This window comes from Onychomys torridus, chromosome 3 (assembly GCF_903995425.1).
Source record: "Onychomys torridus chromosome 3, mOncTor1.1, whole genome shotgun sequence".
In the NCBI taxonomy this organism is placed as follows: Eukaryota; Metazoa; Chordata; class Mammalia; order Rodentia; family Cricetidae; genus Onychomys; species Onychomys torridus.
Genome location: NC_050445.1, coordinates 105,780,880 through 105,805,361, shown reverse-complemented (window position 1 = coordinate 105,805,361; position 24,482 = coordinate 105,780,880). Strand labels below are relative to the sequence as shown.

The window sequence follows — 24,482 nt, the reverse complement described above, 5'->3', positions numbered from 1 at the left end:
AGTGGCTCGGGAATGTCAGTAGTGAAGCTAGGGATAGTCTTGAAGACTGAGTGAATGTGTCCAAGAGGAAACTCTCCAGCACTCATTTGTGTCTGAGGTAGAGATTGTTGGTATGATTGGCATTTTGCTAGCTAAAATAGGACTTTATATTTCCTGTTCTTTTAATGATTTGTTTTTAATTTTTGTGTATGTATGTCTGTGCCTATGTATGCATTTGTATATGAATATCTTCATAGGCCAGAAGAGGGCATCAGATGCCCTGAAGCTATAAAGGGAATTTTGAGCCACCTGACATGGGTACTGGGAACCAAACTTGGGTCCTCTACAAAAGCAGGAAGTACTCTTAACTGTTGAGCCATATTTCCTGACCCATATTTCCTATTCTTTAGGCTACTTGATCTGCTAAAGTCTAAAAAGAATTCAGGATGCAAATCTTTAGCATAAAGACTTTGAATATGTTCTTTCTGTGGTTTTTAATTACTTGTCATCTTGTGGATATTTATCATATTAAGGAACCAAGTGTTATGTAAATTAAATGTACTACAAATAACACTTGTTCACATCTTTTTATGATATATTATTGTAAAAAATTTTTAGTGAAATAATAAATACAGATGATAAAAATAGAAGCTGGAGAGAGTTTAAGATTAAGAACACAAAAGACTACTTTGTGTTGTAGTTGTTACTAGAAAGAAAGTGATATTAAGAGAATTTGTTGACTTTAACCAATGAGTAGAAAATTGTGTTTGAATAGAAGAGATCTTTTAATTTTGCATTGGTGCAATGAATTTCTTAGAAGTAAAATCTAACAGAGGACTTGAAGCTGGAAACCACACATTGCTCTCTAGTTTCCAGGAACATCTGCCCTTTCCACATCTCTTGCTGATGCTAGGAATGCTGTGTGTGTGGTCACTTGCTGAACTCTGACTGGTGTTCAAATCAAGACAACTATTCAGGACCCGAATCTCAGATGAGAAACAGAACACACACAAAAACAAGCTATAAAGCTGACCACACAGTGCACACCTACAGTAACAACACTGAGGGGCTGAAGCTAGAGGCTTGTCATGCTTTCAAGGGCAACCTGCACTACAGAATAAGTCCCTATCTCAAACCAAATGGAAAAGTAAAACTAGAAAACAAAAACTTGTTAGAATACTCTTGGCCTCTTTTAATAATTTTGTTAAAGAAATCATAGTACCTTTAAAAAAAAAAAAAGTTCCCCTAGCAATGTTATTGTCCTTCAGAACTGTGGAGTTCAACCTATAGTGTGGGCAGAAAGAGCTGAGCATCCTTAGCCTGAGGCAGCCAGCACAAGCACATCACACAGCCGTACAGCTGTGCTTACAACCTCCTGCTTCAGTTCTATCCTCTTTTAGCCTTAATGTTAAAGGGAGATTTTGTACTGGGTTTCTTTTTTCTTTCTTTTCTTTTTTTTTTTTTTTTGTTTTTTTTTTTTTTTTTTTTGTTTTTGTTTTTTTGTTTTTGTTTTTTTTAATTGTTGCCCCAAGGGAGAAAAGATTTGTTTCCCTGTGGTACTGTGGAGAAGACAAGGCAACAGGAGCTTGAAGCAGCTGGTCACATTGCATTCATAGTCTGGAAGAAGAGAGTGAACAAATAAACGGACACATTTTCTGTGTTTTTTTAATGTGCCATAGTAAGTAAATGATCTGGGAATTTTCATTCTAAATGCTGTGGTTTCCTGTTCGAGCACATCAGCTTAGCAGAATGTGTCTTGTTTACTCTTTGCTTGCTAAGTGTGTCTGCCTGGCAGAGGCCTTTAGCCCTGCTACCTACAGGATTTGAACAAAAGAACTAGCAGTTTGTTAGAAAAGAACAAAAGAAAAGCAAGAAAAATAATTTTCCTTTAGCTGGAAGATTTCCCTGGAGCCTTGGTGGCTGGAATTCAGGCAGAATCCCAGAAATCAGAGCAGATCAGTGGAAAGCGTTGTGTGTTGGAAGAAGATGCATCTGCTTGGGGCCTGGACTGCATGGCATGGAAGGTAGGGGATCAACTGCATTTTTCCTTCTATGCGTTCCTATTTTAGAAAAGTCAAGATGCCTTGTTCTGGAAGAATAAACCTAAGGACCTTGTGTTTTGAGAGAAAAGGTAGATGTGTGATCACGGTCTGGATCAGACCTGAGAGTTGGAGCTCACCTGCTTGGTGGTGGGAATGAGAATGGCCCCATGGGCTCCAATGTTTAAGCACTTGGTCGCCAGTTAGTGGAGCTGTCTGTGAAGGATTAGGAGCTATGGCTTGGTGGGAAGAGCTGTGTCATAGGGGGCTGGTTTTGGGGTCTCAAAAGGCTTGAATCATTTCCAGTGAATGCTTTCCACCCTCTGCCTTCTGCTTGAAGATCAAGATGTAATCTCTCAACTGCTCTTCTAGCTGCCTGCCCCTATGCCTTTGTGTTGCCATGCCTTCATCCCACCATCATAAATTCTAACCCTCTAACTGTAAACCCAATTAAACTCTTTTATAAATTGCCTTGGTCATGATGTCTCATCCTAAAAGTAGAAAATAAACTTGCCTTGCATTGAAATGAGTCTAATGACATGATTTAAGTCACTTCAGTGCTTTTTGCTCTTCTTAAAACCAACCTGGAGTCTTGGGGAAGACCTTGAGATGGAACTGCCTGTGCTTTTCCCATTAGGAACACCATTATTTTATTATTTTTAGAATAAACCTGCATTCTTGAGTCCAAGTGTTCCCCTAGGAAGATGCTGTACATTTTTCAAGGTGCCATGTGTCCCAAGTATTCATTTTCCCATCAGTGAAGGGGATATGCTTTTACAGTAGTAGAAGTGAGTCAGGGTGCTGTTGTGCTGTATATACTGTGACCAGCAGTTGACGGATAAGATACCATTACTTCCTCAGTGCTGGGATGGTTACAGTTGGGATTGAATGTTGCTCTGAGAGGTTGTACCATTGTTTAAGTGGTTTTGCACTGTTTTGGTGGGGTTTTCTGGTTAATTTTATATCCTTGCATAGTTCTCCCTAGCACATGGTGGGTACCTAATAGATACATTTATTAGATAAGTACCTGACTCCATATTTGCATCTCCTTAGTGCCAAGCTGCCTTTTCAAATGAGAAGTCTCTTCTGTGGCACCAAGAGTTTGCAATACTTTTCTGGTTTTCCTCTTGCTCTTTCTTTCTCCCCTCTTCCCTTCTGCTGATTCTTTAAATATTCACATTCCTCAGAGCTGTTTCAGAGGTTGTTTTTTTTTTTTTTTCATTCTGTCCCTGTACTTCCCTTGGGCAATAATTTGTTGTTCACATATGGAATATTGGTGAAATTATTAAGGCCACTCCATGTGGTTAAAAGGGAGGTTTATTTTGTGGGGTAACTTACAAATGAAGGGATAAGTTGTAGGGTCTGGCAAAGGTATGGCGCAGTCCAGCCGTGTTCTCTGGAGAACTCTGCTTGGTCTACCTCCAGCGTCCAGGGTCCCAGAACCAAGAGAGACCTCTCCTCTCAATCCTGGGTCTTCGGCTTCCTCCCTCAGCCCCGCCTTGTGGGCGTGACCATTACCGAAGCCTCAGTGGGGGTTGGAACTTCCAGGCCAATGCTGGGATGGCTACCCACTACAATGGAAGATGTTCAAATCAATGTCTCCAGTGAAGAACTTTATTCTGAGTTAATAAGTTTATTTATTTTATTATTTATTAATTCATTCAGCATACATTTATTGAAAATTGTACCATCTGTACAAGGTAAGAAAATGTTAGGTCACTGTTCTCAATTAGCTTGAAGTAAGTAATCAAAGCAGATCACAGATGGTGGTAAATGCTACAAAGAGCCTAGATCTGGGTAATGAAGGACTAAGCCAGGAGATGAGGTATGAGGGCAATGAGCAGAGTTTATGTTCAGGGAAGAATTATTAAGGAAAATGGGACAACTCTTATGGAGAGCTGAGGAGAAAACTGGCTGATGTAAATGAGCTGTAGCCAGAGCACTTGATAGAGAGGAAAGGGTCCACATGAGGTATGGGTTTGGGGGCAGCTGTAGGGAGTTTGATTCCTTTTAACAGTCAGTAGGAGGATGTGGCTCGGTTATTGAATGTTCATCAAGCAAGCATATGTGAGCCTCTGTATTCGGTTCCCATTACCAAAACAAAGTTACATATGTATGTACCTACATATATACATACCTACATACCAGTAGGAAGTCAAAGGGTTAAAATAGAGAGTAGCGTGAGATTTATACTTTTTTTTTTTATTATTTGAAGGTTTTCATTTGTTTGTTTGTTTGTTTGGTTAGTTTTTTATGACAAGGTTTCTCTGTGTAGCTTTGGCTGTTACTTGTCAGTGAGCCCTGCCCTAGCTGTTCTGTGCTTGACTGACTATTTTTCTTAGCCCTCAACCCACCACACCCCACCCCTTGAACCCTGCATCCCTAACAAACAAGCAACCCTACAGAGGTTCTGATTGTCCTCTGGGCTCACTTAGGAGTCATTCTGATCCACTGCTTTAGGTGAGTCCCTCTGTGCTCCCTCCAGGAACTGTCACTGTTTTAATTTGCCTTTGTTTTCATGGAAAGAAAGCATCTTGAGGCAGTGACAGTATATCTGTGTGTACCACTGTGCTTCCAACTTCCAGCTTCCTAACTTATATATGGAAGGTGATCTGCAGGAAGAAAGGGAGTGTAATAGCCAAGCATGGTGATACATTTGTAATCCCAGCACTCTGGAGGCAAAAGCAAGAGGATCTGCAAGTTCAAAGCTAGTCTAGTCTACGTGGCAAGTTCCAGGCCAGCCAGAGGAACATAGAGAGAGGGACTATCTCAAAAAAATCAAAAGTAACACTAACAACAAAAAAGAAAAGTGGCCGGGTGGTGGTGGTGCACACCTGTAATCCCAGCACTCGGGAGGCAGAGGCAGGTGGATCTCTGTGAGTTCGAGGCCAGCCTTGTCTACAGAGCTAGTCCAGGACAGGCTCCAAAGCTACAGAGAAACCCTGTCTCGAAAAACCAAAAAAAAAAAAAAAAAAAAGGAAAGAAAAGTGGTACATTAAGAGAACATATCTATACCATGACATTTTTATAGATAACTGCAGAGTTCATAGGTCATACATTCATTGAATAAAGTGATCAAATAATGTAAGACACTTTGAAGTGTCTGGACATGACCTCAGTAATGTTTTTGTTATCACAGGAGCTAAGAAACTGTTCAGCCCATGGTCTGCCTTCCCCTTGGGGAGCCCTGCCTGTGCACATTGCTTCTGTGTGGTGCCTGGATGTCTGCTGAGAGGAGACAGTCTTCTTCTCTTCCCTTTGTTAATTTACCGACTGGGTAGTATTGGGCTTACTGGGTTTTTACTGTTGTTGTCTGTCAGTATCACTTTGTATACTGAGTTTGGGTTTTTTGTTTGTTTGTTTGTTTTTGATTGTTTGTTTTTGTAATTTGGTTTTATAAGAACATAGAACATTACATGGTTCTGAAATTAATTCTACAAAATAGCATATTCTGTAGTCTAGCTGCTCTCTTTATCCCTATACTACTTCTTGCTATCAGTAACTTTATTTTTTCACCAGTCTTCATTTCCATTTTGTTGTTGATTCCATTTTCTGTCTTGATTTCCATTTGGCCCCTCATCTCCCAACTCCCCTGGAACCCTTACCTCTCCCAATAAGTTTCCTTAAAAAAATGGTATGCTATTTTAATACACTTGTTTCTTATGATTTGATCCATTCTGAGATCGCATGGCCTATTCCCTTTTTAAACTGGGTGCTTCCAATTGTGCAGTGGAATCATAGAGTTGTTTTCAGCTTTAGCTTTTACAAGTACAGCTGCAATTAGCACACTTACTCTATTTTCTCTTTTTTATATTTATTTATTATTTATTCATTTTTGTTGTTGTTTGAAATGAAGTCTTACTATGTAGCTCTGGCTGACCTAGAATTTGCTGTTGTAAAACAGGTTGGCCTCAAACCCATATAAACCTGCTTGTCTCTCCCTCCTGAGTGCTGGGGTAATGGTGTATGCTATCATGTCCCACCTAAAATATTTACTCTTATTATTTTAATTATGTATATATGGGTATATATGGGTATGTTCACATTAATACAGGTACTTGCTGTGGCCAGAGACTTTGGATCTCCCTGGAGCTGGTATTACAAGTGGTTATGAGTCATGTGGGTGCTGGAAACAAAATTTGGGTCATCTGGATGAGCATCAAGGGCTCTTAATCACTGATCTAGGTGTCCAACTTTATATATTCTCTTTTTATATTCTTTGCTAGTTTATCTTTGGATTAATTTTCTGGGCTGGCAAAATGGCTCAGAGGTTAAGAGCACTGGCTGCTCTTCCAGAGGTCCTGGGTTCAATTCCCAGCAACCACATGGTGGCTCACAACCATCTATAATGAGATCTGGTGCCCTCTTCTGGTGTTCTGCAATGTATACATAATAAATAAATCTTTAAAAAAATTTTTTTTCTTAGGTTCTGTGATACTTCTGTCAAAAGAAGCATACTATTTTTTTATCCCATCAAATACTTCTAAGGAGCCCAGTTTGTAGCTTTGTAAGATTTTTGTCAACCTGATAAACTAGAAACAGTTATCTTACTGTGATTTTAAAATGTATTGTTTCATTGTGAGCATTGCTTAGTATCTCCATGTGTTGAAAACTGTTTGTATTTCTTTTTTCTGCTTGAATCTCCTCAACTTTGTGCATTTTCTCTTTATATAGAAAGGATAGAAACTTTTGGTTTTTTTTAATTAAGTGGCCTTTTTGCATTAAATTTTCTTTCTTCTTTGTTCTCTACACCTCACTAATTCTTTTGTAGTTTTTATTTTTGTTTTGTTGTTTTGTTTTTTATGTAGCTTCCTTTCATTGATTCCATTGCCGCTAGCCCCATTCAGGTCAGCACCACTCTTTCTCCTCCAGGACAGGGTTCTCAGTGCGGCCCTGGCCGTCCTGGAACTCACTCTGCAGACCAGGCTGGCCTCGAACTCAGAGATTTGCCTGCCTCTGCCTCCCGAGTGCTGGGATTAAAGGCGTGTGCACCACCACTGCCCATCCAGCATCACTTTTTATAAAACAATTAAAGTAACCTTTTAACTAGCTCCCCAATTCCAAATTCACCTTTACCAAATCAGACATCACGTGGGTCTTTCTAAACTCTGTCTTTCACAGTTGTTCTTTGTGTGCCTTCGGTGCTCTCTGTACTCAGAGTGAAGTTCCTATTTCTTTCCTTACTGCCAATGCCTATATAACTTTCATCAGTTAATCCAGCTTTGCAGCCTTAGTTCTCATCTGTGAGATCAGTGCATGCTGTTCACTGTTTTTCAGTACTCTGGATTTGTTCACTTTGTTTTTCCAGTTCTGTTTTCCTTTCAGCCCAGATCACTTGATCCTTTTCCCCCCTTTTTGGCACAGCCCAATCTCTTCATTGAACCTTTATCCACTCTTTAGCCAATAGCATCAGATGTCTTTCTGTCACACCTGTCCTCTAATATACCAGAGTTTTTGCTGGGGTCATATTGATTTCTGAGAGCTTTTTGGCTATGAACCATTCAAAGGGTGACCATCTAGGATCCAGAGGCTCTAGGGTGGGTGTTGGGTTTTTATGGTGGTGGTTTTGTTTTGTTGTCATTATTAGTTTTGGGTTTTTGTTGTTTTTTGTTTTTTGTTTTTTCTCAGTGTAGCCCTGGCTGTCCTGGAACTTGTTCTGTAGACCAGGCTGGCCTCAAATTCAGAGATCCAAGATCTGCCTGCCACTGCCTCCCAGGTGCTGGCATTAAAGACATGTGTGCAGCACCACCTCCCAGTGGTTTTGTGTTGTTTTGTTTTGGTTTTGATTGGTTGATTGGTTTTATTTTATTTTTAAATTTTATGTGTATGAATGTTTTGCCTGCATATGTATCTGTGTCCCACATGCATGCCTGGTGCCATGGAGGCCAAAAGAGGGTGTTAGGGCCCTAGGATCATAGTTGCAGATGATTGTAAGCTACCATCTGGGTTCTGGGAATCACCTGGGTCCTCTGAAAGAACAGCCAGTGCTCTTAACCACTGAGCCATCTCTGTAGCCCTGTTTTATCTTATTTTTGAAGATAGGGTCTCACTGTACATATATCCCTGGCTAGTTTTAAAACTGAAGAGCATTCTGCCTCAGTCTCCTTGAGTGCTAGGATTATAGGCATCTGTCATCGTGCTTGGTACACATTTTTTCCCTTCTTTAACAGTGTATACTAATTCTGCATAATGATGGATTTCATGATTACATTTTCATATCTGTGCAGAACATACTTTGGTCAAAGTCACTTTCCCTGCTACCTTTTCCTATCCTTCCTTTACACTCCTACTGGTCCCTTTCTTTTTCTCAGAGTCTACCTTCTACATTTGATGTCTTTTTTTTTTTCATAAATTCCATATTCTGTGATTGAATATGATCCTGGAAATCATGTTTTCCCAGAAATGTCATGATTTTGTTCTTTCCTATGAAATAAAACCCAATTTTATACATACCACCTTTTCTTTATCTATCCATCAGAACCTAAACTAATTCCATAACATAGCTCCTGGAAATTGTACTTTAGTGGCTGTGCAGTTGTCTCTGCCATGTGCTGGCTTGGATTCCTTTGTGTGGTGTGACAGCTGGGTTATGTAAGTCTGTTCCCTGCCTGGTTTCTGGAGTGGTTGCACTGATTCACATTCCTACCCACAGTGTAAAGCCACCACCCCGTCCAATCCTTGCCAGCGCTTGTTGTTTTCTTATAGTGGCCATTCTGACTGAGGTGATGTGAAATCCAGTGTAGTTTTGATTTGTATGCTGCTGATAACTGAAAACGTTGAACTTTCCCCCATATATTTGTCAGGAGTTTTCTTAACTGATTTGATTGATCACTTAAGGATAATGCTTGTCTTGGGGTTTATGTTGCTATAGAGAGACACCATGACCACAGCAGCTCTCATTAAGAAAACATTTAAGCCGGGCGGTGGTGGCGCACGCCTGTAATCCCAGCACTTGGGAGGCAGAAGCAGGTGGATCTCTGAGTTCGAGACCAGCCTGGTCTACAGAGCTAGTCCAGGACAGGCTCCAAAGCTACAGAGAAACCCTGTCTCAAAAAAAAAAAAAAGAAAGAAAGAAAAAGAAAATATTTGTGGTGGCTCACTTACAGTCCAGAGGTTCAGTCCGTCATCATCATGGTGCAGCATGGTGGCGTGCAAGCAGACATGGTGCTAGAGAGGTAGCTGATTATCCTACATCTTGGCTTACAGGCAACAGGAAGTGGTCTGCCTATCACACTGAGTGAAGCTTGAGCAAAAAAGACCTCAAAGCCCACCCCCACAGTGACACACTTCCTCCAATCAGGCTACACCTACTTCAGCAAAGCCACACCTACCTTTGAGGGCCATTTTCTTTCAAACCACCACAATGCTAGTAATGTTTCTATTAAAGTAGTGATCATGATTGTTTAGGGAAACAGTTACTTAATTTTGATCTTAGCCTAAACTTGTCTTCTTCAAGAAGAAAACATCTTTTGCAAAGGCCATGAAGGCTCTAAGAACTCACAGCATAACATGCTTCCTGTGGTGTGAGGCTTCATGGATAAATGTTTAGAATTGAAATCTGTACATTAGGAAGATTTTTGATAGTGTTTCAAGTGTTGTATCAGCTGGCCTTATTAATGCCTCCGCAAATATATCTGCAGTTTGAGATTTTTGCTTTTTGATTTAATTGCATATGAGAGATCACTATAGAGTCCCTTAGTACTTATCTACCTGCCCTAGTAAAGGTTGCTATTGCTGTGATAAAACATCATGACCCTTTAAAGCAACTTGGGGAGGAAAGGGTTTATTTGGCTTACACTTCCATATCACTGTTCGTCATCAAAGGAAGTCAGGACAGGAACTCAAACAGGGCAGGAACCCGGAGGCAGGAGCTGATGCAGAAGCCATGGAGGGGTGCTGTTTACTGGCTTGTTCCCCATGGCTTGATCAGCTTTCTTATAGAACTCAGGACCACCAGCCCAGGAAGGCCCCACCCATGATGGGCTGGGCCCTCCTCCATCAATCACTAATTAAGAAAATGCCTTACTGGCTTGCCTAGAGCCTGATCTTACAGAGACATTTTCCTTTTGATTTTTCAGACAGGGTTTCTCTATAGCCTTGGCTGGCCTGAAACTGGATCTGTAGACCAGAGTGGCCTCAAACTCACAAAGATCAGCCTTCCTCTGCCTCTGGAGTGCTGGGATTAAAGGTGTGGGCCACCACCACCCAGCTGGAGGCATTTTCTTTTTCTTTCTTTCCTTCCTTCCTTCCTTCCTTCCTTCCTTCCTTCCTTCCTTCCTTCCTTTCTTTCTTTCTTTCTTTTTTTTTTTTCCTGGAGCTAAGGACTGAACCTAGGGCCTTGCTCTTACTAGACAAGAGCCCTACCACTGAGCTAAATCCCCAACCCCCACCACCACCCCCACCCCAAGGCATTTTCTTAATTGAAGTTCTCTCCTCTCAGATGACTTTAGCTTATATCAAGTTAACATAAAACACACAGCCTTAGAAGGTCTATTTGCTTACCAAGGATAATGTGGGCTCCTCTTTAGTGACACATAGGAAACAGAAGTTCCATTTTGGCCAAGTATGATAGCTCATGCTTGTAATCCCAGCCCTTGGGAATCTGAGGCAGGAAGATTACCATGAGTTCTAAACCAGATTGAGCATCATACAGAGTGAAACCATGCCTTAAAAAATCAACCTGAAAACAAAGTTTCATCTTTACCAAAAAAATGCACTGTGTAAAAGACCATTTGCATTTATAAAACATACGACAGGGAGAGGCCCAGAGTGCTGACTCAACAGGCTCTTGACAGTTACTGTTTCTCTGCTGAAGAAGAGCAGAATGCTGTTCATTGCTTTTTACCCAAGGAGACTTGTGAGTAATAACAAAGAGCATTTACAATGTTTTTTGTATGGTCCCCCCCCACCCCCGCATTGAAACCAGGCCCCCTTGTGCTTGCTAGGCAAACATTTTTTTAAGACAAGGCTTTTTCTGTATAACAGCCCTGGCTGTCCTGGAACTTGCTTTGTAGACCAGGCTGACCTCGAACTCACGGATCGCCTGAGTAATCTTTTTTTTTTTTTTTTAAGTATTTTTTAAAGTAATATGAGAAGTGATACTTAGCTGTTCTTGATTAATTTTACTCTAAGTGAGACTATAACGCACCCAAGTTTCTGTTGTCTACAGATGTCCGCATGAGAACATGGCAATGAGATTGACAGCCTATTGCAAACTGGGCAGAGATGGAAGGAGCTCGACTCCCTACTGAACTTTCTCCTGGCCCCGTTTGTGCAGTGTGCTCAGGACCCTTCTCTTGCTAAGGCTATAGTTTTCTGGGTCCCAAGTGAATGCAGGCAGTCCTCCAGTCCTGCTGACAAACTTTGTGTAGTGCCATGTCCTTTATACCTTTGCAGAAGGATTCAAGAGAAAAACAGCTGGAAGACTTTAAGACTTACATAATTCAAGCCTTTGTTAATAGACACACAAACCCAGCTCCTCAAATTGCAAGAAGAGAGAAGTTTTGCATGAAATAGATAGCTAGGGTATAGCCTTCAAGTTATAACCTACTCTTCTTTTCTCTTGTGGGATATATTGATTTCACTTGGGACTGTAGTATATAGGCTTAACGTAGACCCATGTTTTTCTTTAAAATTAATTCTCAAATTTTATTCTTTTGAGACAGATAAAGAGTAAATGGTATAAATTTCTCTCGGCAGAGGACAGTTAGAAAGGGAAACTACAAATTGAATCAGCGGAATTTACAGTGAGTGAAAACAAATACCCAGATCCAGTTTCTTAAATCATGTCTCATCAGGCATTTCTCACCAAACTTGTTTATAATCAAATCATAGAGCCTTTAAAGTTCTTATGCATAAACCTATGGGCAGTAAAAACGGATGTCATGGTTCAGTGGTTAGAAGTGCTTGCTGCTCTCATAGAGGACCCAGGTTCCATTTCTAGCTCCCGCATTGGGTGTGTCAGTCTCCTGTAACTCCAGTTCTAAGGGATCTACTTACTCTCTTATGGTTTCTAAGGGCATCTACATCCATAAAGATCACATATCTACACTCAGACATATGCATATATACATAAATATATCTGTGCAAAAATTTAGGAGCTCCCCCCCCCAAAAAAAAGATTGTTAGCTCAGCACAGTGGCTCAGCAGGTAAAAGTGCTTGTTGTGTGACCAAGTCTGGGTTCCCAGAGCCCTCAGTGGGAAGAGAAAACTGGCTCCTGAAAGTTGTACTCTGACCTCCACATGTGTACCACAGAGCATTTGCCTCCTCTGATGATGATGATAAATACATTTAAAAATTGAAATAATAGTCATCAGAGATTAAAGAGTTAAAATCCCATTTACTTAAATATCTTCATTCTGAATTATGAGAGAAACTTATTCTCTGATATCATAACTATAAAATATCTCAAGGCGGGCAGTGGTGGCGCATGCCTTTAATCCCAGCACTCGGGAGGCAGAGGCAGGCAGATTTCTGTGAGTTCGAGACCAGCCTGGTCTCCAAAGCGAGTTCCAGGAAAGGCACAAAGCTACACAGAAAAATCCTGTCTCGAAAAACCAACAAAAGAAAGAAAGAAAAGAAGAAAATCTCAAGTAAACAGAAATATATACCCTTTTTTAAAAATTAGATTTATGTATTTTGTGTGTTTTGCCTACATGTATGTAGGTACACCACATGCAAGTGGTGCCTGCAGAGGCCAGAAGAGGACCCTGGATGCCCTGGGACTAGAATGACAGAGGATTGAGAGTGTCAGTTGGGTGTTGGGAAGCAAACCCAGGTTCTCTGCAATAGCAGCAAGGGCTCTTAACCATTGAGACATCTCTCGAGCCCATACAGCTCTTTAAGTTAGAGGTGATTATTTGCTTTACCAAACATTGTTCTACTTTAATAATGCATCCAAATAATGTGCTGCATAAACCAGCCTTACAGATGTGCTAAATGAGGGACCAAATACAAAACAATCTTCTTATATAAATCTGTTTATACAAAACAACCAAAAAAAAAAGTGGGTGAGTGGCTGCTGGGAGCTGGGAATGGGTGGGCATATGCCACAATAGTGATGTAAGAGTGCTTAGCTCTGAGAAATGAAATTATGTATTTTAAATGAGTGAATTATCTAGTATATGAATTCCATCTCAATATAATGTTTACAATATTTATAATAAGATTGGTTTAAATTGTGAATGTAATTTGTACAGTTTTTCATTAGAATCTTCAGTGTTCTCTATGCACATTAGCACAAATCTTTAGAAATGCTCTAATCCTAAAGTACTAGAATGAATATATGTGAAGAAGGACAGCATCGCTTTCTCCCCTTTGTATTCTGTTAAGAATTCTAGCCATGCAAGGCTAATAGAAGAGTTATCTTGACAATGGTGTGCCATTTCTTATAAGGACAGGGGACATTATTTATACATTAGACTATTTTCCTTATTCTTTATTTCAAGTAGTCAGCACAGCCCATTTTTGGTTTTCAACATTGGTGTTGATTTTTGGTAGTGGTAGTTTAATCTTACTACAGATTCTTCAAACAGGTAATAACCCAAACATCTAGATTTGAGTACACTGGAAGCCCAGTTTAAGACACTTCCTCCCCATATCTGTACAGTTAACTACTCCTTGCTTTCCTATTCCTTCATCCTTATCTTCCTCCCCACCTAAGGAAGAAGGAAAATACCCTCATAGTGAAACTACAGTGAAAGCCAATTTCTTCCTATTTCCTACAATTGGGATTTTAAAGAGGCTTGTAAGGGGTTTTTTCTAGATTTTTTATTTTATTTTTGTGTTTATAAGTGGCTTGCCTGCATGTATGATCTGTGCACCACATGCATACATGCCCAAGGAGGCCAGAAGAGGGCATTGGATCCCCTAAGACTTGAATTACAGATGGTTATCACCATATGGCTGCTGGGACTAGAACTTGGGTTGTCTGGAAGAGCAACAGGTGCTCTTTACTACTGAGCCATCTCTCTAGCCCTATTCTTTTTCTTTCCTCCGCTTTTCTAACAACTGTTTTCATCTGGTTTATAACCACTTACTTCCTCACTTGTTACAAGGTCCCTCCCTCCCTGTTTATTAAGACAGGGTCCGGCTTCATAGTCCTAGAATTCAGTGTAAATCAGGCTGGCTTCAAACTGGTAAGTGATCCTCCTGCTTCTGGCTTCCATGTGTTAGGGTTAGAGGTATAAGACATCATCCCAGATCTTTTGCCTGATTTTTTTCAAACGTTATTTAAGGGAATCCCTAATGAAACTCAATTATATATTTTTATAATTTTCACGTGAAATTCCTTCATTTATAATAGAAATGCAGATTGTTTTATAGTATTTGAAACCTTAGAATAGAATCAATAATAGTATTGCTCTTTCTGTCTACCTGAATTTACTGATATTTTTAACTACCATCTATGGCCCTGCTGCCCCACAGTCAACAACACTACACTGCTCAGGCTGCGGCTTGGAGGGATTTACATTCCTGCCCACACCGGCTCTTGTTTCTGCCACCAAATGTTAAAAAACTAAACCTCTATTGTTCTGTCTACCAATAAAAACTCAGGAGTCAAATATTGGGGTGAAAACCTGATAGCTCAGAGGGGCTGAGAAGCAACCAGCTGACCCTCCTTTTAGCTAGAGACCCAGCAAGAATCTCCATTCATCCCAAACCAAAAGGACAACAAATCTCTTAAGTTCCTCCCTACTCCTTCCTATCCAGCTTCCTGGATCCTCCATAGTCTCAATGGCTAAGTCTTAACAACTAGTTGCTGGCTCTGTGCCCTGATCCAAGGTTGATTTTATTAAAACCGTCTCAGGGTTTCACAAGTGTGTTCATAGATCCTACAACAGTAAGACAAGCAGCCAGAGGGAATGAAAATTTGGGAATATCTGAAGAGCTTACTTTCTTTGTCTGTGTGTCACTGGATATAATTTCATTTAAAATAAAGTATCACTCCTACCACATTGGTTTCAATTCTGTTTGACAAGAGCTTTTACCTTTTGATAGCAGCTTCAAAGTAGAACCATCATCATTGTCAGGAAATGCAAAGTTCTTCCCCTTCACCACATGAAGTCTCAGACAGAGGGAAAACATCTGTGATAATCATCTAGAGCAGTGGTTCTCAGCCTTCCTAATGCTGCAACCCTTTAATGCAGTTCCTTACGTTGTGGTGACCCCCAACCATAAAATCATTTCATTGCTACTTCATAACTATAATTCTGCCACTGTTATGAATCATAATATAAATATCTGATATGTAGGATATCTGATATGTGCCCCCCAAAAAGGGTTAAGATCCACAGGTTGAATATCACTGGTCTAGGTCCTCCTGCCTCTGGTTTTCAAGTGTTGGGATAGTATCACAGGCATGTGTCATCACCCCCAGTATCTCCAAATTTACAGAAAAAGGGGGGTGTCAAAACACAGTGCTATAGAACTCCAAAAAGATATGACCAGAGAAGAAACTCTCTACAACATATTATAGTCAAGATGTCAAAAATTAAAAGCAAGAGAGGGGTTGGGGATTTAACTCAGTGGTAGAGTGCTTGCCTATCAAGATAGCGCAAGGCCCTCGGTTCGATCCTCAGCTAAAAAAAAAAAAAAAAAAAAAAAAAGCTGGGCAGTGGTGGCACACGCCTTTAATCCCAGCACTCGGGAGGCAGAGGCAGGCGGATCTTTGTGAGTTCGAGGCCAGCCTGGTCTACCAAGCTAGATCCAGGAAAGACGCAAAGCTACACAGAGAAACCCTGTCTCGAAAAAACAAACAAACAAAAAAACCCAAGAGAAAAACATCAACTGACATGCAATGGCAGAAATATAAGATTTACCCCAGATTTTGCTTCACATCTTTTGTTAATTTTGGTGATGGATAGCTGTTAGGTTTGAGGGATTTAAGAAGTTTTGTATGGGGGATATATTTAATAAATCACTACCAGTTGTGTTCTAGTGAATGTGGTTGTACTAGTATAATGAGTATAGACTTAACCCAGATTCAGGTAGGAGGGGAAGAGGTGGCATCACACACTCATGCTGAGATTAACCACGAATTCTGGTGTTGGAGTGATTGCTCCTACCACAGTGCTATCTAGAGAATTGGCCTAGCTTTACTATTGATAGCTGGGTCACTGACTTTGGAGGCCACATTTAAGGATATTCTTGCATAGTATAAGAATTTGCTTCTGTTTAAATTTGTGTAATTTTCAGATTATCTGTAATTTAAATAAATAGTTTCTATCTTCCTCACACATGTAAAGCAGCTAGGCTCTAGACACAGGGGATGCTAAAGCTCCTCATTCCTAAAGATTGGCAGCTGGACATCTTAGAGAGAACTCAACATGAATGTTGTAAAGAGAAAAGATAACATCATTTCAGAGTTCTTCTTATGTGAAATGTTTAAATATTTACATCCTTTTCCAAAGAATAAATAGCTCCTTAAAAATGAACTGTCTGATTCAAAAGATACATATAGATTTTTGAGACAAGTGAAACATTCTTTGACTTAAAGATAAAAACTCTCAGCTGGGCAGTGGTCGCCCATACCTTTAATCCCAGCACTTGGGAAGCAGAGATAGTCAGTGAGTTTGAGACCAGCCTGGTCTACAGAGCAAGTTCCAGAACAGCCAAGGCTACACAGAGAAACCTTGTCTCAAACAACAAAGACAAAACAAACAAAAACCCTGTCAGTGACACATCAAAGAAACTATACCCGATGCAGGCCAGTGAAACTGTACAAAAAGAAAAAGATGCATTTTCTATAAAAATTCATGATAGTGCAATGTTGATGTCCTGCTAAAACAGTACTCTGTTGACAAAAATGAACTTACCATTTAAAGATCTGCTGCAATATTAAAACTCAGTGAGGGGTTGGGGATTTAGCTCAGTGGTAGCACGCTTGCCTAGCAAGCGCAAGGCCCTGGGTTCGGTCCTCAGCTCTGGAAAAAAAAAAAACAAACAACTCAGTGAGTCCTCAGAATATTGGAATTCTCACAGGAAAGAATTGGTCATTTTCTGGCAAGATTCATTCTGTCTGTACACCTGAGTATGTTCATGTGTTTCTAGAACATCCATTTGCCTAAAGACAACATGTCTGTGCAGTATGTAAGGCAATAAATCATAGAATCCATGTTCCATATTAAGCACTCCCTTTCCCTATCATCCTATATGCTACTTCAGAATCAAATTATATAACAGTGGGGTAGGTGTAGTAGTGCACACCTTTAATCACAGCACTCTGCAGGCAGAAATAAGGAGATCTGTGAGTTTGAGGCCAACCCAGTCTACAGAGAGTCACAGGTTAAAACTTAGTCTTGGCAAATGAAATTTGAATTAATCATAATTTTTTAATGAGCTGAGATGTTAATGATTTATTTGTATATTAAAGCATCTTTATTTTTACTTTTGAAGTAGTAAAGATACCTTTTTAAAATTTGTCTTTAAAGGATATTAAAAATTTAACTATGTGTATATAGCAACAGCTATTTAGTCTCTCCTTCTTAGTCCCCTTCACTGTAAGTGATAGAGTGGTTGTTCTTTGAAGGTTGAAGACTACCAGAGCTAAGTTCGTAATACGAGTGTGAGAACCTTGTCCGAGAGGTCTTATTTTCTTGAACAATTTACCAGACTTAGAGGAGATAGGCTTTCTGTCCAGATGCCTTCCTGGTATAGTTTGAATAAGTTGCCTGTCTCTTTTGTTTGGGATTTGGGTTTGGTTCTGTTTTGTTTTATGTTATATTAAGACTTCTTTTTTAAAAGATTTATTTTTATCTTATTTGTATGACTGTTTTGCCTGAATGTATGTATGTTCACCATATATGTGCCTGGTACCCACAGAGACTAGAAGGAGGCATTGTATCCCCTGGAGCTAGAGATACAGATGGTTGTGAGACACTAGACATGGGTGTTGAGAGCTAAACTCAGGTCCTTTGTAAAAGCAGTATGCTCTCCTAACTTCTGAGCCATCTCTCCAGCCCCTAGGGTAGCTTCTGATAAGTATTTCTCTAAGTATTTTTGGTTTCCTATTTTTTTTGTTCCTTGGCAAGAATGTTAGGTTATTTGGAAAGTACAAATTATATAAACAGTAACTATCTAATGTAGGCTTTAGATACATAGTAAATATTCAGTAAATTATAACTGTTATGATGACTTGTAAAAATGACAAAATGCACAGAAGTTTATTTCCTAATTGGCGCTTTAAAAAAATTCCAGCTATCTGTGTCCCAAGAAGCAAAACCCAAATGGTAGTGCACCACTGAGGGGACATGATGGCATGTCTACTTACATCAGTGTAATCATGAGACTTGGGGTTCCTGGAACGTAGTTTAAGTTCTATTGCCAGATAGAACTATTCTGTTATTCTATTGTAAGGACTTTTAATCCATATTCCCCCCCACCCCCCGTCCTCCCCTCCTTGCGCGTGCGCGCGCACACGCACACACACGCTTAGTTTAGGAGGGTAGTAAGTGTGGACAGAGGCATTGAACTCAGATCCATCAGAGTTGAGAGTGGTGGGGCTGATAGTGTGAAACTGGACACCATGGTAAGGGATCGGGGTCCAGAACCAATGAGAACGTGGCTTCTTGGATAAAAGACTGGTTGCCTGTAAGTAGCACTACCAAAATAAGCAAATATATTGAAGATAATAATGGGGTCATAGTAATTCCTCACTGTGATAAAAGGAGTTTCTAGTATACAAAAGAAGGAAGGTACAGTGAAACATACATTCTCCCCACATCTCTATGGAAAGCACCTCTAATACAAACAAGTGCACAAGTGAAGTAGTATACAAATATAAAGGACTAGTCCACTACACATATACTTCTCCAGGGTACTTCCTCCCAGCTGAAGCAGGGATGTGGGTGGAGGGTTAAAACCCTGAGGATGCAGAGTGTCTGGCAACGTTACCCTAGGGACTGCACACCACAGCTGTGGGCATGTACATTTCCCATTGGCATTTGCTCTGAGCACAAGGGTTCTTGTGGAAACAGCTAGGCTGAAGAAGTCAGAGAAGCTGTCCAGTGATCTTCTGACTATGCACTCAAAAGAGAGACTGCTAAGTGGGTAATGGACATGACGACGAGGTGCTTTATAATCTCCTCATACAAGCCAAAGAGAAGAGTGAGTTTCCAAACATGAATGCATGTAGAAAGCTGTAAGCACATACGCTTCTGTCGTTTGTCTGGGTTCTGTGTTTTTGAGTCAGAGAATCTCCTCCTAGATTGCAGTTGCTCCCTCAGTGACACCAGAAACCTTGAAATGTAGTTCATTGTCATTCAGCACATAACAACGTACTATTTTCTGAGATATATTCTCTTGGTTATATCATAATGATAAAGTTGTTTCACTTCTGAAATGTGAATTTTACTTTCTGTAGAATAATAATGAAGATTCTTGATCTCTAAAAATGAAAAATATATATAATCATTAAAAATACAGATGGGTTTTAGACAATGAAAATCCTAGATTTTTTTTTAATCCCTTTTTCTTCTGTCATCTATTACCTTGAGCACATTTCCTGACCTCAAAGCTTTATGTTTGATTTGAGGATCTAATTGATAGTCATGACCTACGTGTGTTAGGATTATGTTCACTCTATATAAAACACACAGATTAGAACCCAGAGACTAATATGGAACTACACCCCCAACTCATATAATCTATATGTAGTAATAAACTAGGGTATGTTATGATTGCAAAGATATATACATGCACATTCATTGTTATTTTTTTGTAGAAAATTGTGAATGTATTTTTATCAACTTAAAAATACTTGATGTTCTAAAAACTCTTTGATAAGCCATCCTTCTTGTCACTGGTCCCCAGGTGCTTCCTTGAATTACTAGCAAAGCTGTTAGACCTCTGAAACCCATCTTGGTACCTACAGGGTGAGGCTGTAGGGCCATATGTCTTATAGCAATTAACCATCCATTTTGCACTTAATATGTTGCATGGAATAGTGTTAGTGAAACTGAATCTACATATATAAAAACTTGGATTTGTTTAGGTTTTTTGTTTGTTTTTGTTTTTTTGAGACAGGGTTTCTTTGTGTATCTTTGCACCTTTCTTAGAATTATGTAGCCCAGGCAGGCAGGTCTCTGTGAGTTCAAGGCCAGCCTGGCCAGAGTGAGTTCCAGGACAGCCAGAGCTGCCTCTGCCTCTGCCTCTGCCTCTGCCTCTGCCTCTGCCTCTGCCTCTGCCTCCTGAGTGCTGGAATTAAAGGTATGCGCCACCACCGCCTGGCTTAGGTTGGTTTTTGAGATGAATCTCTTATAGCTCAGGCTGGCCTCAAACTCTGTGTGTAGATGGAATTGACCTTGAATTCATTATCATTTTGTCTCTGTCCTGAGTGCTAGAATTATAGATTTGTACTTCCAGACCAGAAAACTTGAATAATCTCTTTTAAAGTTGTTCTAAAGTCTTACTCTTTGATGTCCTTGAAGCTCAAGAGACCTTTCACTATGGACAGCTTCATTAAGTCCCATCATGGCCGTGTCTGCTCTTTTGAAAACAAATGCAGCTTGGCAAATGAACCAGCAAAACGCAAAGAAAGGCTTTGATTTTATATGACAGGGAAGATGTTTTTAACTCAAATTAGAAGATAGATAACAAGGAAGATGTGCATGTGTGAGTGCAGGAGCAAAAGCAGGGCAGAGGAGGGTGTTGGGTTGACGATGCCTGCAGTAGGATCCTGCCTTGTGTTCATAAACTCTGTATGTGTTCTACAAGTGTAGGTTCAGCCACTGCAGACCAGAAATAGTTAAGGGGAAAAAACTGTAAGAAACATATGCAGGCATATTATTCCCTAAGCAATACAGCGTAACAGTTGCTTACATAGAAAATTGTGTTATATCAGATGGGAGAATGTGTGTGGGTGTTGTGGAATAGTATTTTAATGAGGCAAAAATGTCTTACATTTGTTTATGCTGTAGAATATTACTTTAATTATGTGAAGGTGTGTTACATTTGTTTGTGCTGTATTTGTTTAATTATGCAAAGATGTGTTGCATTTGTCTCACTTTGCCTGCCTAAGGCACCTGATTGGTTTAATAAAAAGCTGAACGGCCAGTAGATAGGCAGGAGAGGAATAGCTGGGGCTAGTGGGCAGAGAGAATAAGTAGGAGGAGAAAGAGAAGGAGACATGCAGCTGCCAGCCAGCTAGATAGAGTAGGACATACAGAAGAAAAGAAAGGTAAAAGGGCCTGAGACAAAATGGGGATGAAGAGAAACAGGTTAAGTCGTTAAGAGCTAGCAAGAAACAAGCATAAGATAAGGCTGAGCATTCATAAATAGTAAGAGGTCTCTGTGTCATGATTTTGGAGCTGATTGGTGACCCAAAAGAAAAAGCCTGCTACATGTGGGTTCTGGGAAAATCCTATACTGTGTCCATGTGTGCAAATGTTCATGTAGGTATACAAATGAACATACATGTGAGTGTGCACATACAAGCCTGGACAGAGGTCAGCTTTGAGTGTTGTTCCTCAGAAATTGTCTACCTTGGTTGTTTGGGTGTGTATGTGTTGGAATTCTTTTATTTTATTATATTCATTTACTCTTAAGTATGTTTGCATGCATGTGCATGCCTATGCATGCCATGGCATACCTGTGGAATTCAGAGGACAAGTTACAGGATTCAGTTCTTGCCTAACACCATGTGGTTCAGGGGATTGTATTCAGGTCATCAGGCTTGGTGGCAAACACCTTTACCCACTGAGCCATCTCACTAGTTTCTCCTTGATTTTTGAGACAAAGCCTCTTTGGGGGATCTGAGACCTCACTAAATAGTCTCTGCTGGCGGCTGGCCATTGAGCCCTAGGGATCCATCTGTTTCTACCTCTCCAGGGCTGGTATTACAGGTGCATGCCAATGTAGTGGTGATAACAGCAGCTGATAGTACATGTGTCTCTGTTCTGCAAGGAATGCAAGATCCCTGTTTGATAATAAAGAAACCAATGATCAATACTGTCAGTGGTGATAGAATCCAGTACTAATCCAATTCTGCTTGATCTCTTTAGTGCCACCATGACTGTAGCTGGAAAGATACTAGATTCTGGGAGAAATGAGATAAGAGGTTAAGATTATTAGATATGTAAGAGCTTAAGATACCATTCCAGAAGGGTGATGAATTCTAAGGTTCATGATTTCAGAGGTGAGGTGGAACAGTGCCCTGTGTTCACAGGGTCAAAGGTGCATCCCATGTGATCAATCTGTAAGGCCAGGAAGAAGTGTGCTTGGAAGCACAGTCACATAGAGCTTGTCCAAGTGTGCACTGGAAACTGTATTTCTGTTAAAAAGTCAAAGGAAAGACAAGATCAATGAGATGATGTCACAGTGGGGAGAGGAGGTAAGTACTGGAAGCCAAGGAGTTGACAGAATTGACTTTGTATGAAGAGGTAATTTCTTAGAGTTCTCATAGTCATGCTCTTGTTTAAATTGAAAAAAAAAAAAAAAAATATATATATATATATATATATATATATATATATATATATGGATTTATTTATTTTTATGTGCGTTGGTGTTTTGCTTACATGTATGTCTGTGTGAGGGTGCCAGATCCCTGGAACTGGAGTCACAAGACAGTTGAGAGCTGCCATGTGGTTGCTGGGAATTGAACCCATGTCCTCTGGAAGAACAGTCAGTGCTCTTAGCTGCAGAGCCATCTCTCCGTCCCTGAACATATATTTTTGTTATGTAGTAGTAAATTCCATCCTGTACTAAAAATGAGTATCTTTAAATATATCAGGGTTATTTTAAAATTTGTTTGTCTCATTTCCTTATCCCGATAGGATGTAAAGTTATTTGGGGGGGAGAGGGGAGGCTAAGGATCGAACCCAGGGCCTTGCGCTTACTAGGCGAGCACTCTACCACTGAGCTAAATCCCCAACCCCTAGTATTTCTTTTTCTTTCTTTTTTTTTTTTTGTTTTTTTTGTTTTTGTTTTTGTTTTTGTTTTTTGAGACAGGGTTTCTCTGTGTAGCTTTGTGCCTTTCCTGGAACTTGATTTGTAGACCAGCCTGGCCTCGAACTCACAGAGTTCCTCCTAGCCTCTGCCTCCCCGAGTGCTGGAATTAAAGGCATGCGCCGCCGCCACCACCCGGTAAAGTCATTTTAATAGACATCAGTAACATCTCACATATGCAGAATCTTGGATAAGTGCTTAAAACTGTAGGCAAGTATTACATGAAGGCACAGGGAGATTCTATTGAACCAGGGTGCGACAGATTTGTCCCTGCTGTTTCCTGGTAACGCCATCACTTTCTATGTCTTTACAAAATGCTACCTCTTCTATCTCCTACAGAAAAGCTCTTTTACTTTTTCCCTAGTCATTGTTCAGAAGTTACTTAATCTTCAATTTTCTGTTGCTTCCAGTTACTCCTCCTTTAGAGTTTGTTTGTTTGTTTACCTACTTCACCAGAAGCTGATTGCAAGAATAGTGTTCCATGTTCTGTTCTGTGGGGCAGGGACAGGTACCGCATGTCGACTCTTACCACTCTTTGGTTGATGTGAGTAGTTGCAGTCTCTCACGGTGGAGAAGTACAGCAGTGGGCCACTGGCTCCATGGCAATACAAGTGTTTGGCAGCTGCTTGCTCACTTCTCTCTCAGCTGACCAAGAAGCTAAGACAAACTCGGTAGTCAGTTCTCCTGTGCTAATTCCCTAAGCATCTTTTCAGTACTTTGTAATGAAACTCTGATCTTCGAGTACCTTACACTTTTTTTGAAGTCACGTTAGCCTGAAAGTAAAATCTTTTCAGCATTCATGCTTTTATCATTTTATTTGTTTTGGTGTTAGGAATCTAACCTTGGGCCTCATACTAGGCAAATGCTCTAATACTGAGCCCGACATTCTTTATTTTTATTTAACACATAATTTAAATACTCATGGGGTACTTGGGATAAAATTTGTTAATGGTCGCTGTATAATGCTTCTTCTAATAGCTGAGTTGAGAGCTCCTGGGAGCTGGGAAACATTGTCTGGGAATATAAGCTGAACAGCCATACACAAAAAGAGTTTTTAAAGGAAGACCAGACCCACTTTTATTCCTTCATCTGTTCTGTGCAGTTTCTCTTTTGACACCAAGTACAAAGGTCAAGCTTTGTCACTGTGCTACATCCATTGCTGCTGCCTTAAAGTTATCAGGTGATAGGACTGCTGCTCGTTGGGTCAGTTTAGCCGTTGGAGATGCTAGCATGTTGGCTGGCACAAGAAAGCCCAGGACTTTGAACTCTGCTTCTGATCAACTTCCAGTTTCTACATGGAACCCTCTGTGAATGGTCTAAGAGAGGAGATCTGAGATAGAGGAATGGAGTAGGAAAGGTAACTGGTACATACTGAGCCCATTCTCATGCGAGACATTTGATCACATGAAGACCAAGGAAGGAAGTCTTAGAGATCACAGAGACCTGACTTCACTTTTGCTCTATTCAGCTTCCCAGGACTGAAATCTTTTTAAAAAGGACATATGAGCTAAGTAAGA

At 40.2% G+C, this 24,482-nt stretch overlaps 1 protein-coding gene across 4 annotated transcripts in view; it reads left to right on the top strand.

Annotated features, from left to right (window-relative positions):
• The window catches only part of Tmcc1 (transmembrane and coiled-coil domain family 1), a 179,707-nt gene that overhangs the window by 91,792 nt on the left and 63,433 nt on the right, over positions 1-24,482 (top strand). Inside the window, exon 1 of one of the 4 annotated variants that reach the window (XM_036180851.1) lies at positions 1,881-2,003. The exons of the other annotated variants lie outside the window; for them this stretch is intronic. Coding sequence (XP_036036744.1) covers positions 1,992-2,003 — 12 coding nt within the window. The 5' untranslated portion in view covers positions 1,881-1,991. Of the gene's footprint in view, positions 1-1,880; positions 2,004-24,482 lie in introns of those variants that run through there. 4 annotated transcript variants of the gene reach the window in all.